Source organism: Electrophorus electricus, chromosome 21, assembly GCF_013358815.1.
Source record: "Electrophorus electricus isolate fEleEle1 chromosome 21, fEleEle1.pri, whole genome shotgun sequence".
Taxonomy (NCBI): domain Eukaryota; kingdom Metazoa; phylum Chordata; class Actinopteri; order Gymnotiformes; family Gymnotidae; genus Electrophorus; species Electrophorus electricus.
In genome coordinates, this window is record NC_049555.1 from 878752 (window position 1) to 892469 (window position 13718).

General features: G+C 39.3%; 1 protein-coding gene across 3 annotated transcripts in view; it reads left to right on the top strand.

Moving 5' to 3' along the window:
* Window positions 1-12182, top strand: part of LOC113585611 (diacylglycerol kinase zeta-like) — a 69661-nt gene extending 57479 nt beyond the window's left edge. For all 3 annotated transcript variants that reach the window (XM_027023195.2, XM_027023196.2, XM_027023197.2), the window contains 6 exons: window positions 259-293; window positions 1400-1449; window positions 6901-7021; window positions 8075-8111; window positions 8387-8486; window positions 10603-12182. In XM_027023195.2, coding sequence (XP_026878996.2) covers window positions 259-293; window positions 1400-1449; window positions 6901-7021; window positions 8075-8111; window positions 8387-8486; window positions 10603-10719 — 460 coding nt within the window. In that variant the 3' untranslated portion in view covers window positions 10720-12182. The remainder of the gene's footprint in view (window positions 1-258; window positions 294-1399; window positions 1450-6900; window positions 7022-8074; window positions 8112-8386; window positions 8487-10602) is intronic.
* Window positions 12183-13718: the final 1536 nt, after the last annotated feature.

Below are 13718 nucleotides of genomic sequence, written 5' to 3' on the forward strand. Positions count from 1 at the left end.
TTGGTTTGTTTATATTTGTATGCACCACCTTGCATATGTCACCCTGTTGTATGTGTCAGACTAATTTTAGGGTTGAGTTTGAATGGACTCGGAGTGGTTTAATTTTGAAAAGACTCCCTGGATTAGTTTTGGAAAGACTCTCTGGTTTACTTTTGGAATGATTTCCTGGCTAATTCATGGTTGGTTGTTTGCTGGTTGTTTAAGTATATCTTTCCATGTTTCCTTTTGTATGTTAATGTTGCCTTTTGTCTCCTGCAGGCCAGAGATGAATGCTACAAGCAGCAATAACCCAGGTAAACATTGCAGTCCACATAAATCAATAAGCAAAGACAGCCTTTAAACCTCTGCTGTATTTAGGAGGTGTGTAAGGCCTAATCACGGCATTTCAGTTCCACTCCCTTTCTCTCTCTCTGAGTGTAAGGTCAGAAGACAGAATAAAGCATCTTTGGTGATAGGCAGCAGAATGATTTTTTAAAAGACAGTAAAGAAGGTGGGTGTTGAGTGTTAAACGCTCCTCGTCTGTCTTTAATAAGCCACTGGCAGACTGGAGGAAGCAGGTGCCAAGCTTGCTAGGTTCTTCCCGTGCCACTCCACTGGAAAATAAGGAGATAAGCGGAGAGAAGCAGGAAACAGCTTGGGTGCCCCGTGAGGCTGAACAGATCAAGGTTACGATGGCTTGTGCTGATCAGGGTTAGCAATCTGTGCTAGTGCATCCTGGCAAGAGGAGCGAAGGAGCCTGGCACTGTTCAGGCTCTCTGCTGAAATGAGAGAGAAGGATCACCTTTAGCTCCTGGAAGCTGTGAGTGCAGCGCTGAAGCAAGCATGTCTTCAAATGCAGGTGCAGGACCTATCCCTTGCTCTGCACCTAAGTCCAGTATCTGAGCTGGACCAAAAAAATATTTTCAGATTTTCCCTACCATTTTATGAAACAAACAAAAAGGTCTGGTACACAAGGTTGGGTAGCCTGCAAAAAGCATCCTAAAGCTTTGAACCCAGGGTTGCATACTGAGACACAAATAAGCAGAGGTAGCATGGCGTAACATGATTACTGGGTCTGATTCATATATTTTTTCCACCTCTGCTTCCAAGCCTTGTGCCTCCAGAACATTAAACAAATGCCAATGTGCTTGAGAAACTCAAAATAAGTAAATGTATTACAAATGCACATTTCTACTGGAACCAATATTGCAGACCATGAATTTGGCTTGATTGTTACAATTCTTTAGCTTCATGATCTGTCAGGTAAATTAAATTACTTTAGTTTTTGGGACTTAGCCCTTAGCGTCTAGGCTGCTTCCAGTTCATTTACCTTGAATCATTAATTAGCCAAGACTAGCTTTCCTTAATAAAACTGAAAGAACTAAAAAAAATTAACAGTACTACTGTTCTGTGCTTGCAGTATCAGCCGATGACCTAATTGACTGTGTGAAGAACAAAGACCTTCAGAAGGTAAATGCAAACAACAGAAACACATTCATTAGTCAGAAGCTGCAGACCTACTAATCAACAGGATGGCAATCACCAGTTTTAGTGATGCTGCATTGTTGCCTGAGCTCCATGAGCTCTTGCACCAAGTAATCTCAGTTATCTGTAATAGCCCTACTGGAGAAATAATTTAAAATATAGACAGAAAGAGGAGGTGCTATTAGATAGCACATAAACTTCATGACAGTACATGATGTAAGCACATAAAAACAGAACAATGAAGGAACAAAGAACAATGAGGAAACAATGGTTTCTTCCCACAAATCATTACAGTCAGGCAGTAGAAAGACATTAGCAACAATGTGACTACCACAGTGAAACTGGCAGATGGCAGAAATACATTGCCAACAGTGGCATTTTCAGCATCATCATTTGTAACTTTATTAGTATCTTTAACATCAATGACACACCTGAACCTACCTCAAATAAAATAAGCTTCATAATGTAGGTGTGGTAGTGCTGATCAAGTCCTTAAACTTGAGGACGTTAGGACCTTGAGGAAGAGACATTACAGAGATATTAAGGGCATTTCAAAGTTTGAGACAGTAGCACTAAAGGACCTTGTGTGAACACTTTAGTGTATGGAATGTAAAATAAGACAGTTCCAGAAGTGCCAAGTGCATGGGATGGTATGTAGGCACAAGGAGGTTTAGAGAGAGATAGGAGGGCACAAGACCATTAAGTTCTTTGTATGTGATAACAAGGAGTTTGAATTGAATACAGTCAGTTATAGGAAGCCAGTATAATATGAAACAAGCAGGAGTAATATGTGCAGAGTAAGAAGAGTAATTCTTTGTATGAGTAATTAGCAGGGCTGCTGAATTATGTATTGATCAGTAAGGAGATGAAGTAATCATCACCTAAGCAAATAAAGAGGTGATGTGAGGTGATGACTGCATGGGCTAGGATAGACAGGTATGGAAGGATGGTGTAACGTTGGCACATACCCTGAGAAGAGCAAGTTTTATTATGGGCAAATCCAGAGTCGTAATTGCTTGAACAGTCCAGGGTCATAGAGCCAACATGGAGAGTCTGGGAATACATGGCTAACCGAAAGTAAACAAAACACATGATGACAGAAGGGAAGCTGGCTATAACAAAGATGCTTGGAATTAAAAACAAGGACTAATATAAACACACAGAGGTTTGGATTAACACAGTGGATAGAAATAACACACAGGCTAGGAATCACAAAGAAAGCATGGATTGACACAATGGCGACTATAACAAACGAAGGCTATGTACATGACATCAGCTAGGAGAATGACCAGCAACAACACAGCACAAACAGGGATTAAATACATGGTCTAATGAGCACTAAACAAGACACAGGTGCAAATCATGAGGTGCAGAGAAAACAAAACTAATGGTATGGAACCACAAGAAAGTAATGGAAAACAAAAACACGAGACTGGCCACCCTCCTAGCGTCCCTATCATGACCGATGGACTTGGATGGAATAGTATGGACTAGGATAGACTGCTATGGACTAGGATTAACTGAGATGGCTTAATCATACAAACATAGAAGACCACTGCTGTGCAGGTGGGAGACTGCTGCTTTAGTTATGGAGGTAATATGTGTTTGAAGTAGGATCAAACCATGATCAGAATTGTATTTAAGGAGACCACTAACATCATCTAAGGCAAGACAGAAATCACAGTTTATAAATAGCTGCTACAGACAAATACCAATTCTGCTGTGTATGTTATGTCCTATGCATTCTGTAAGTATTTGGACAGTGGCATGCAGTATGTAAGTATTTGGACAGTGGCATTGTTTGTTTGTTTTCCAGTCCATTATATTGGATTTGAAACAAAAAAAATATAACTAAATACATTTTATATATTTTTATATACGTGACCCATCCTATGACTTGCTTTTGTCTGCTGATTTCTTTACTGAGCAGTATGTGTTCTCAAACAGATTCACATAAAGCTTGACCAGCAAAGAACACTGAAAATACCTGATTTAACAGTATGTTTCGGGATGTTCTATTTTACAAGATAAAGCACAATCCAGTGAGTTTTGAGGCATTTGGTTGGCTCTAAGATATTAAGATTTTTCTGAACACATCAGAATCCTGCTTCTGCCATTGGCAGTTAAATCACCAATAAGCACAAGTGAGCCAGTTCCATTGGCAGACACACAAGCCCATGCTGCCATACTCACAGATGACGTGGCATGCTTGGATCAAGCAGGAACAAGCAATAGGAACAAGCAGTTCCTTTTACCACATCATGCTCTTCCATCACTCTGCTACAGGTTAACGTTTGTCTCATATGTTCATTTGTCCCAGACTGGTTTTTGATGTTCTTTTTTAGCACACCTAACCTTTTTGTTCTCAAGATGCAGGCCGTCTTCCAAACCCTCTGACATTAATTTGGGTAAAAGTCATTTTTTACACATCTTTGCCTTCATCTTACACTGTTCTTAACAACTGTTCAGACAGCTTAAGGTAGCTCATTGTTGCTTACATTTCTAGCATTTGGCAGACACTCTTAATACAGATCTACTTTAAAAAGTATGACAGTGTTTGCTCCCTGGAAATCAAACCCACAATCTTAGTGTTTATGTAGCCTTGCTCTACCAAGTGGGCTGCGTGAGCCCATCTCTGTTTGCTTATGTGTTGATTTTGTTAGACCTTATATGTTTAACAGTTTCTGTAATTGATTTGTGGTGACCTTTTAGTTCTGTAATGTCCTCCTTTACTGCCATATCTATAATGCCCTCCCAATATTTTGTTATTTTATGCATAGTTTATGCATCAATTAATGATACAATGATCAATAGATCCATAGGCCAAGAGCAGCCCATTGAACAATTATTTTTAATCACCTAAAATGGAGGTATTCTCTATAAAACATGCTATAATATAGCCAATATGAACATATATGGCTTCAAATTAACTCAACTTTAACATTTTGTATCATGGTTTCATTTCAATGTTCTAGAGTCCAAAACTAAAACAGAAGATGTTTATGTATCAGAAATGTTGACCTGCACTGTAAACACTTTGACCAGACTGTCTATAACAGCCTCTATATGCTTAGACACCATGGTTTCCATGCACACCCTGCTATTACCTTTTCTGCAGATTTCTACATTTCCCGGCAACTCCTAGCTCAATAATTAGTCTGTGGGTTGAACCAGACTTGTTAGATTAGTGGAAAAAATGTGCGGAGCCTGGGGTCACTGGCATTGTAGCTAAGAAGCACTGGTCGAGCTACAATCTGTTCACAAGCTTACGAAAGCCTTATCCCCTTACGGATGCTTTCCTCTGCACTCAGTTGCATTAAAAATAATATACACTTACTATTACACTTTAATAAATTATTAATCAGTCTGTTGTGAAAGTCCTCAGTTTTCTTCATAAGAAAGATGGCCTTGAACAGTCTTACACTATTTCAGCACTACCTAGCTTATTATTGATATGGACAAACCTTTGCTTGTAGCAGTGAATTGTCTTCACATTGTCTCATAGGTAGTAGACCTAACCTGAATTATGCTTTTACTCCTATTAGACTCCATTATCAGTTACTTTGTGCTACTGAAGTGGAGCTGTAAGGATTTCTTCTCATGATGTATTACCAACTCATCACATATTGAGAAGAGTTCCTTTTGTAAATTATACCCTGGTGAGAGGGGCTACAAGAGGAATTACAAGGTCTAGTGGAGAAAGTCTAACTGACAATGAACAGAGTGAAAGTGAGGGTGCAAAATGTATTAGTTTTATCCTTAAAATGTGCTGACACCTTGGTGAAAATCTTCCCTTATGAAAACAATATCGTCTCCTCTTTTTTCTTGCTTTGACCTTGTTATTAAGTGTCAAGTTTCTCTAAGCATAGAGGCAAAAGTATTAAAGTCTCCGCCCTTGACCTTCCAGTAGTTCTTGGTTTCCTTGGAAATAAATAAGGCTTTCAACAGAGTGAGATCCCTCTCTCTTTTAATGACCCGCTTCCTTTTCCTGGGGTACTGAGTACTGGGAGTAAAGAGAGGTTTAAATGTTAATCAAGATGTTTAACCTGTTGCTATGGATAAATTGTGCATAATAGCCTAGAAGAGGGCCCGAACTTGGCCCCCTGGGATCTGTGCTAATCACGAGTGCTACCCTGCTGCTTGTCATAACTCATGAGCCCTTAGCCCAAATCTGACCTCTGCCAAAGAGAGAGCTCTTAAGTTATTGCTGCTGTCCAGACGCTTTTAATAAATGACCAGGAACAACATGAAATGTACATCAGCCGCTGAACACACGCAAACACAGAGCCATGTGCCTACAATTACCACTGCAAGGAGTACAAATGGTGCCCCACTTCAAAGGGTTAGAAATGTCTTTCCAGCTTTTCCTCAGCATTCAGCTTCCAGCACTGTCTCTGCTTCCATGTGTACCAGGGATTAACCAGTAGCGACAGGATAGCTCAGGCTTTTGTGCTTTATTCTGGCTGCTTTGCTGGTGCTGGCTACAGAAGAGCTGAACAAGATGATACACTAAGCTGACCTGTGTAACCCACTTGTCTGTAGGACCTATCGAGGGCAGAGATGTAATGTGATGTCTAAGCTATAAACATTACAGGAAAATGTGAGAGTGCTGAATGTTGGAGTATATCTAACAAATTGTGCATGGAAACACAAGCTCTTTGTTCTACAACTGTACACCTACAAGGTAAAATAAAGGTAAATAATTAATAAAGAAAAGTTTATTACTCTGTGGTTATTATATAAAGACGTAGGTGTATATCAGGGCAGTTCCTTTAAAACTGCTGTGAAGCACTGGTTATGCTAGAATTTGCATAATGCAATTCAATGGATTTAGTGAATAGTGTTAAATACTCAATAAACTTGTTGCAGTTTATTAAGCTTCAGCTTTATTTGTTAGACACTATAGTGTGTATGGATTTGCTTGTGACAGTGGTGGAAGCCAGGCTTCAGTGGGATTTTATGGCAGATTTAAATACATGCAAATCAAAGATCCATGTTTTGATGTTATTTTGGGTCTCAAGCAGAAGGTATAAAGTCTCTATGTAGGTATCATGAGTGCTATTTGCATATGATAATTATCTAAGCATAGGCTTTTAAGGATGTAGATTTTGTCCCAGGCTAACACTTGGCTTGTGTATGTGATGACTGGTAGAGCTCTCAAAGCAGTGGAATATCACAACAAACTACCAGTACCAACACTGTAATGAACATGACTGACATCATCCCAAACTGCCAGTACCGAGCATGATTATGAGCATCGTCCCAAGCTGACTTTTTGTCATTGCCATATATATTGTGAATAAGTTGTAAATATACAGCTCAGCAGTTCTTTATTTGCCAACTTAACTGCTAACAGCAATTAGAATATTGCCAAATGTTCTTCCTCTTACAGCTGTGGCACTAGTGGGTATGTAACTGAATGTCTTGTCTCTCTAGCTGAAGGAGCTCCAAAAGCAGGGGGCTGACCTCTGTGTGCAGGATTCAGCTGGCCACACCCTCCTGCACCACGCTGTGCATGTGGCCAGCAAAGAGATTGTCAAATACATCATTGATAATGGTGAGATGTTCTCATCACCCCACTAACCCCTGCCTGCACTGCTCTGCCCCACCCCTTCCACACATCACAGTCTATAAAGTTCTACAGCAAGACCTTTCCAGCCTGGCAGTGAACAATATTCCAATATACCAATGTTCCCTGTGGAGCGTCAGGCACTTATGTAGCATAATATAAGGGGAACTCTGCTATGTGTAATTCTAGCATTTCAGTTATCTCTGTGCCTTTCTTCTGTTTTTCACCTGAAGGATTGATTCACTGTACTGTTGCAAACTAAACTGTCTTATTGCACAGTGCAGCAGAGGAGATTAGATGATCTTATTGAGAAAATAATTTTCTTTTGTTAGTCAAGCCTGCTGTAGTTATGTTTGCACACAAGTTATTACACTCTTTCATATTGTGTGCTGCACCATATGTTTGTGTTCTTCCTATAGGTACCCATAGAAATTATCCTCCCTCCCAATTCCAGGCTGTTCAATTTTTAATCTCCTGACAAACACTTCATAATTCAAACCTGTGAATAATTATGTCAATCTGTACAGCCTCTCAATTGTGGAGTGACATTTCGGAATTCCAAAGTAAATTAAGATGATAAGACCTGAATTATCTAAGGTGGCCAAGCATTACTCTCCTAAATATCTGAAATAAACTGATGTATAACCAGTTACTTTTAAATTATAATAGCGTTAGTTTTAATGCATCTGTGTTAACCTGTAGTAATTAAAGTCTTGCCACTATCACTGCTGTGCTTCCAAAACTCTGACTATATTCCATATCATATTTCAAAGCAGTTAGTCAACACCCCCTGCCAAACATGCATGACAGTACTCGGTCTTCCAAACTTGAAAGATGCCAACCACGGACTTGTGACCAGTCTGTGCTCTCAGCAACTCATGTTGTTTGTAAATATCACATCTGAAGGATGTGTTCCTCTTTTCAGCCCAGCTGAATATTTACAGCAACAGCTACAAAAAACCTCTGTTAACCTATGGACATCCAAGGCTGTTTACTGTTTAGTAACAAACTTTGTTCTGTCAATTTTCTTCTCTCCGACAGCCCCCACTGACATACTGGATGTGACCGAGAAAGAAAAGTAAGTAACTTGTTTTCTTTTTTCAATTTCACTTCTACTTTTTGTAGAGATCCCACTATAGTTCACATTTTGCTTTCATCCTTTCCTTTGTTAAGGTACTGTTTGCCAGTTAGATTTTGAGCCTTCCGGGGGTCAGTGTGCTGTTCTCCTTCAGCACGCAGGCTAATGAGCCACAGCACTTTCTCAGCACATAGCTCATGCTTCTTTTCTCTCGACTGCAGTGATCTTTTTGCCTGGCTAGCCAAGCTCTCTGGTCATGCTTTTATCTCTTGCAGTGGGGAGACTGTGTTGCACAAAGCAGCTTCACTGTGCCAGAGGACCATCTGTCATTACTTGGTGGAGGCAGGAGCATCACTTATGAAAACAGACTTACAGGTGAGAGATTCACTGCCGGGTGCAACCAGTTGAGCAGTGTGACAGACAATTGTACACTTATTTTAAAAAAGCCATCAGTGCTTATTTAAATCAGTGTCTGAGGTTCCACAGCTCCGTTTACATTTATGGCATTTAGCTGACTTTTTTATCCAAGTGACTTACAGTCATGGATGAGTACAGCTTGAGTAATTGAGGGCCTTGCTCAGGGGCCCAACGGTGGCAATTTGGCAGTTGGGGGACTTGAACTGGCAACTTTCTGCTTACAAGTCAAGTACCTTAACCTCTGAGCTCCACTGTACATAATCTGGGGAACTAAGCAAACCTTGTCTTCACCCCTTTAATCACATCGCAACTTCCCTATATGCGTCACTGGTATGGGACTAATGCTATTGGAAAAAAACTGGCTTTACGAGAGGTCTACCGTTTTGGTGTTAGCCCCAATGCTGTCTGACAGTGAAGACCCTGATTAGACAAACAGACTTCAACTGGTAGCCACTCATGTTGGGCTTGGTTGGGCTCCCTGAGTCAGCGCCACATGATAGATAGCATCACGTTCCTTTGCTTGTACCAACAGCTCTTATTTTCACCGGGGCAAGCCTGGCCGTCTCTGGCTGTCTCCTTCACCCTCCCTCCCAACCCCACCATCATCGCTTTCAAATGGCTTTACCATACATAGCTATGGTTAATGCAGAACTACTCATTACTGCATCAGATCATTAAAACTACATCATTACTGTCTCTCTCTTTCTCTGTCTTTTTTTATCTGCCCTACCCAGCAAGAGATTCTTCTTGCTGTCCCCCGACTCTCTGGATCCCTTTCTCTCCCTTTATATTCCCCCTTTGTCTCACTCTTTCTTGCTCTCTGTCTGCTCTAATACCTATCTTAGTGTAATGAGCATTTTTCTCTGTCTTAACATTGTCACTTTGGCTCTTTTTTTTCACCTCAAGTTCTTTCTGAGTTTCAGCTTAATACAGTAAAATACAGTAAAATACTTAATAAAGCAATGGACAGAACGGTGTTCTGCTAGTTAGGAAGGGTACTTCTGTCTCAGCTCACCATTATGCTGCTTCTCCCTTATCAGGGTGGCATGAGGTTTTTTTTTTTTCTCTTATTGTAAACATTTGCCATTGTTTTCTCTTTTTGTTATTTTTGTTGCTTTCACCTCAAAAGCTGATGAGCACTAAAAGACGTCTTTTTATTTTTAAAATTGTGGGGGAAAATAAATTATTAAGTGTATATAATATACATATAAATATATAAACTGTAGCCACACATATGAAAAGAACTTCAGGGTGATATTTAGGCAGGTCTGTGCTTTAAAAAGAGTCTGGAACCTTCTGAAACCTTAGAGGAGTACACCTGTGAGTACCCAGGGTTCAGTAGCTTTAGCATTTCAATTTGATAAATTGTCAGTGCCCCATAGAAAATAATGAAAATAATGAGGGCAGCTGCGTGATCCACATCCAGCTGTGGTCTTGGAGTCCAGGGAAACTCTGCTCTGGGTGCTTCAGGATTCGACATCTATGGCAACTCAAGTCTAGGACCTTTGTTGAAACCAGTATGTAGGCTTATTATGTTTAGTAATTAAACTGTTTTACAGATCATGTCGAAAGATCTGCAGAGGAAGCAAATAGCTGCTTGCAATCAGCATGTGTTTGTGGCTGGATGCAACAATGTGTGGAAGAAGAACTTAAAGGTTCCAGATTTTGGGTTGCCAGATGAGACTTAAGGAGACTCATTACTAAAGAGTTTTTCCTTAGCAGCAGGGACTAATTAAATGTGATGTGGAGGGGAGAGTAGCTGGATCACTGGATAATAGAGGAAAGTAAGTCTCAGAATTCTCCAGACAGCATGTCCTCACCCAAAGAAAACAGTGATTCTGGTGGGACAGACTGTGTGTTTTGCCAAAATTAATTTTTGACTGCAAACTACATTTCATTGACTGTCAACTGCATTCATACTTGATGCTATAGCTCTACTTATAGCATCTACTTATAGCATCTTATTTGTATTAAAACACATAGAGACAGTATGTCTGTTCCATGCATGCAAGTTTCAAACGTTTATATGATGTGTAGAATGAGAGTCACTTCGAGTGTGGGTTTGTGTTTCCAGGGCGATACACCCAAGCACCGAGCAGAAAAGGCCAAGGACCCGGAGCTGGCAGCATACCTGGAGAACCGCCAGCACTATCAGATGATCCAGCGTGAGGACCAGGAGACTGCTGTCTAACCTCTCACCTTTCACCTCATTGCGTCTGGAGCCCTCTCCTTGTGCCAAACTAACAACCAAGGCGATAAGAATTGACTACTAAATAAAGGAGGGCTTCACTGTGTGGGGCACATTCATAAGTCCTAAGCATCTTGAGATCTAAGAGAACAGGCACATGTGCACACGTAAACACATTATGAACGCACCCACACCCCACACATACACACATTATGAACACACCCACACCCCACACGTTATGAATAGACCCACACATACACATATTCTAAACAGATTCACACATGTACACTTGTTATAAACAAGTACACACCCCACACGTACATGTGTTATAAATAGGTCCACAGGCCATACATACATGTTTTATTAACAGATCCACATGCATTAGGATCCCAGACCAAGCCCCCGCTGAGAAACATGACTAAATGTATGTCCATTACACTGCCAAAACTCTTTTTTTTTTTTTTGGTGTGTGTGTGTGCGTGTGTGCGTGCGTGTCAGAATGTAAGTCCAAGGGGTGGGGCTCCTTTTCGGTAATGCATTCACTGATGAGGATAAAACAGACTTTGTTGAAAGGTGTCTGGAGGGGTACTGAGTGGGCTTTAACTGTATGATGCAAACAGAAGAACTGGCCACATGGCCAGGAATTTCAATTTAAATTGTTGCTGTTGTTGTTGTTTGGAATGAGGCTAGTGTTACCAGTAAGGTATATTGCAAACAGCAAGCTTCATTAGTGTGGTTAGTGGTGGGGGACGCCACTGTGGAGCTAAAGGGCATTTCAGACATTTAGAGACTGAGTTGTTTACCCAAAGAAGAGTAGGAGTGTTACGAGTTGAAGGTTTACAGGAAATGGAGTGGTGACTTTGAGCTAGCACTGCACTGAAAACATTTCGGGTGATTCAAGTAAACATTTGACTGTTGTAGCTGTTTCGTAGGAGGGTTTAGCTTCTTTCTTTGCATTTTTTTCTGTCTACAAAGGTTTGCTTTTAATAAGAATGTTTGGTACTGTAAACGTATCTTAGTAGGTTTTGGTCAGAGAAACCTTTGCACTGTAGCTATCATTGCCTTCTAAAGTTTTTGGATTTCCTGATTTAGAATTGTCTATTACAGTTATGGCATAATTCTTATTACTTTTTTAAGTAAGTAGATGTTTATATAATTTGTAGTTAAAACATCGGACATGTATTTGTCTTATTATATTATATAAGACACTGTATATTTGATTTTTGTTTCTTCAAAATACAGATTTGATTTTGTTGTTCACAATTCTCTGCTCTTGCATTATTATAAAAGGTCTCTCTTTAGCCCACTTTGAAAAGTGTTCATCATTCTGATTGATTGTGTTAATGCACCAATAATTTAAAGTTGCTATTTATTCTTCATAATAGTTATGTTAAAATTAAATTGGGTTTGAAAGTAAGCAATTCATTATTAAAATATTTAATTTGCAATAAATGGATTTTGGTAAATTGTCAAAGGAAAACATTATTGTGGCTTAGACACTAATTTTAATGCTTTAAATTATGATGTGTTCATTCCTTTACATCCTGTTTTATTCTATGGATATAGGTATTCACAGCACTGTATCTATACACACACACACTTTTGCCTTTCAAAACTCAGCTGTTAATAATGTACTCTCTTACCCTGCTTTTCGTCATTCATGCTCATGGTTAGTTCTTTTGAATGTTTACATATACACCTCTACAAAGTAAAGAACTAACTGTAGTACATTTACTTTCAATAGAAATAAAGTCTCATTATCTCAGTGCCACAAAACCAGAAGGTTTCATATACATTTGAGGGAAATAGTAAATTCACATTCTACAGGACAGGTTACTGATTCCTTTTTTATTTGTGTTGTAACTGCTTATTCATAAATCTTGTATGAATGTTGTATCATTCTAAAGTAGTACAGTGTCATCTCTACTGAGATAATATATTGAGTTGAATCACAGAATTTTTCTTTCCACATTTTTGACAATCTGTAGATAATCATCTTCAGTTTGGGTTACCTGTTCAGAGAAAATCAGAAGAGCAGCAACTACATCACCTGATGGGGTGTGGAATGATGACTGATGGTTGTTTTAAGGTTTACTGAAACTCGGTTAACTACTGTAGATCACGTCTGTCTATGACTGAAAGTTATTTTGTTTTAGATTTATGGTGAACAGTACAGTGTTCCTCACAACAGAGCAAAATATATTATTGCTGTTAATCTGCTAAGGCTGTGACACTTCTACAGGAATTGATGAAAATGCACCAGTGCAGTACCTTAGCAACAACACTGAGACATTTCCCTTAATGTTGTGTGATTTGTCAAATTTAATTTCTTTTTTAGAGAGAATTCATACCCACACATTATGGCGGTATCCATTATGATAGCAATGGTGATGATATTCATCTGATATTAGAAATCCATGGACATTTACAAACTGCTTATCTTAGTAAAACAACATTTGGAAAGTGAGCATGTAACACACTGACATTTAAATATCTTAAAATATTAAGATTTGGTGTCTTCATCCAGCATTGCATTTCTTTCAGTAATGTATGTGCCATTTATTTTATTGCAAATTAATTGGAAGATTTAAAACTTCATCCTTGCTACAAAACAAAATAGTAACTACTGATGTGGGTTGATTGTGAATATTACTATTTTACACGTATACAGGTTATAAAAGCCTTTACTGGCTGTTGTGCCTGTGTCTGTCTGTGAGACTGTCATTTAAAGCAGACAGAGTTGAGCTGCACACAGTGCCTTTGTAGACAGTTTTCTTTTCTAAATAATTACATTCATAGATCTGGAGATTTACTAGTTATTTTCATGCCCACTTGTTTAAAGAATGGCTTAGTCAGACATAATGTGTGGTGAAAAGGACAATCCTCCCTCACGTATACAAACACTTTTAAAACCCTCCAGGGAAGAAGGCCTCACGTCCTGATACTTCCTTGTTTCCCATGCATCCCAATTGTTATCTCCATTATGGGTATGCTTTTCTGTA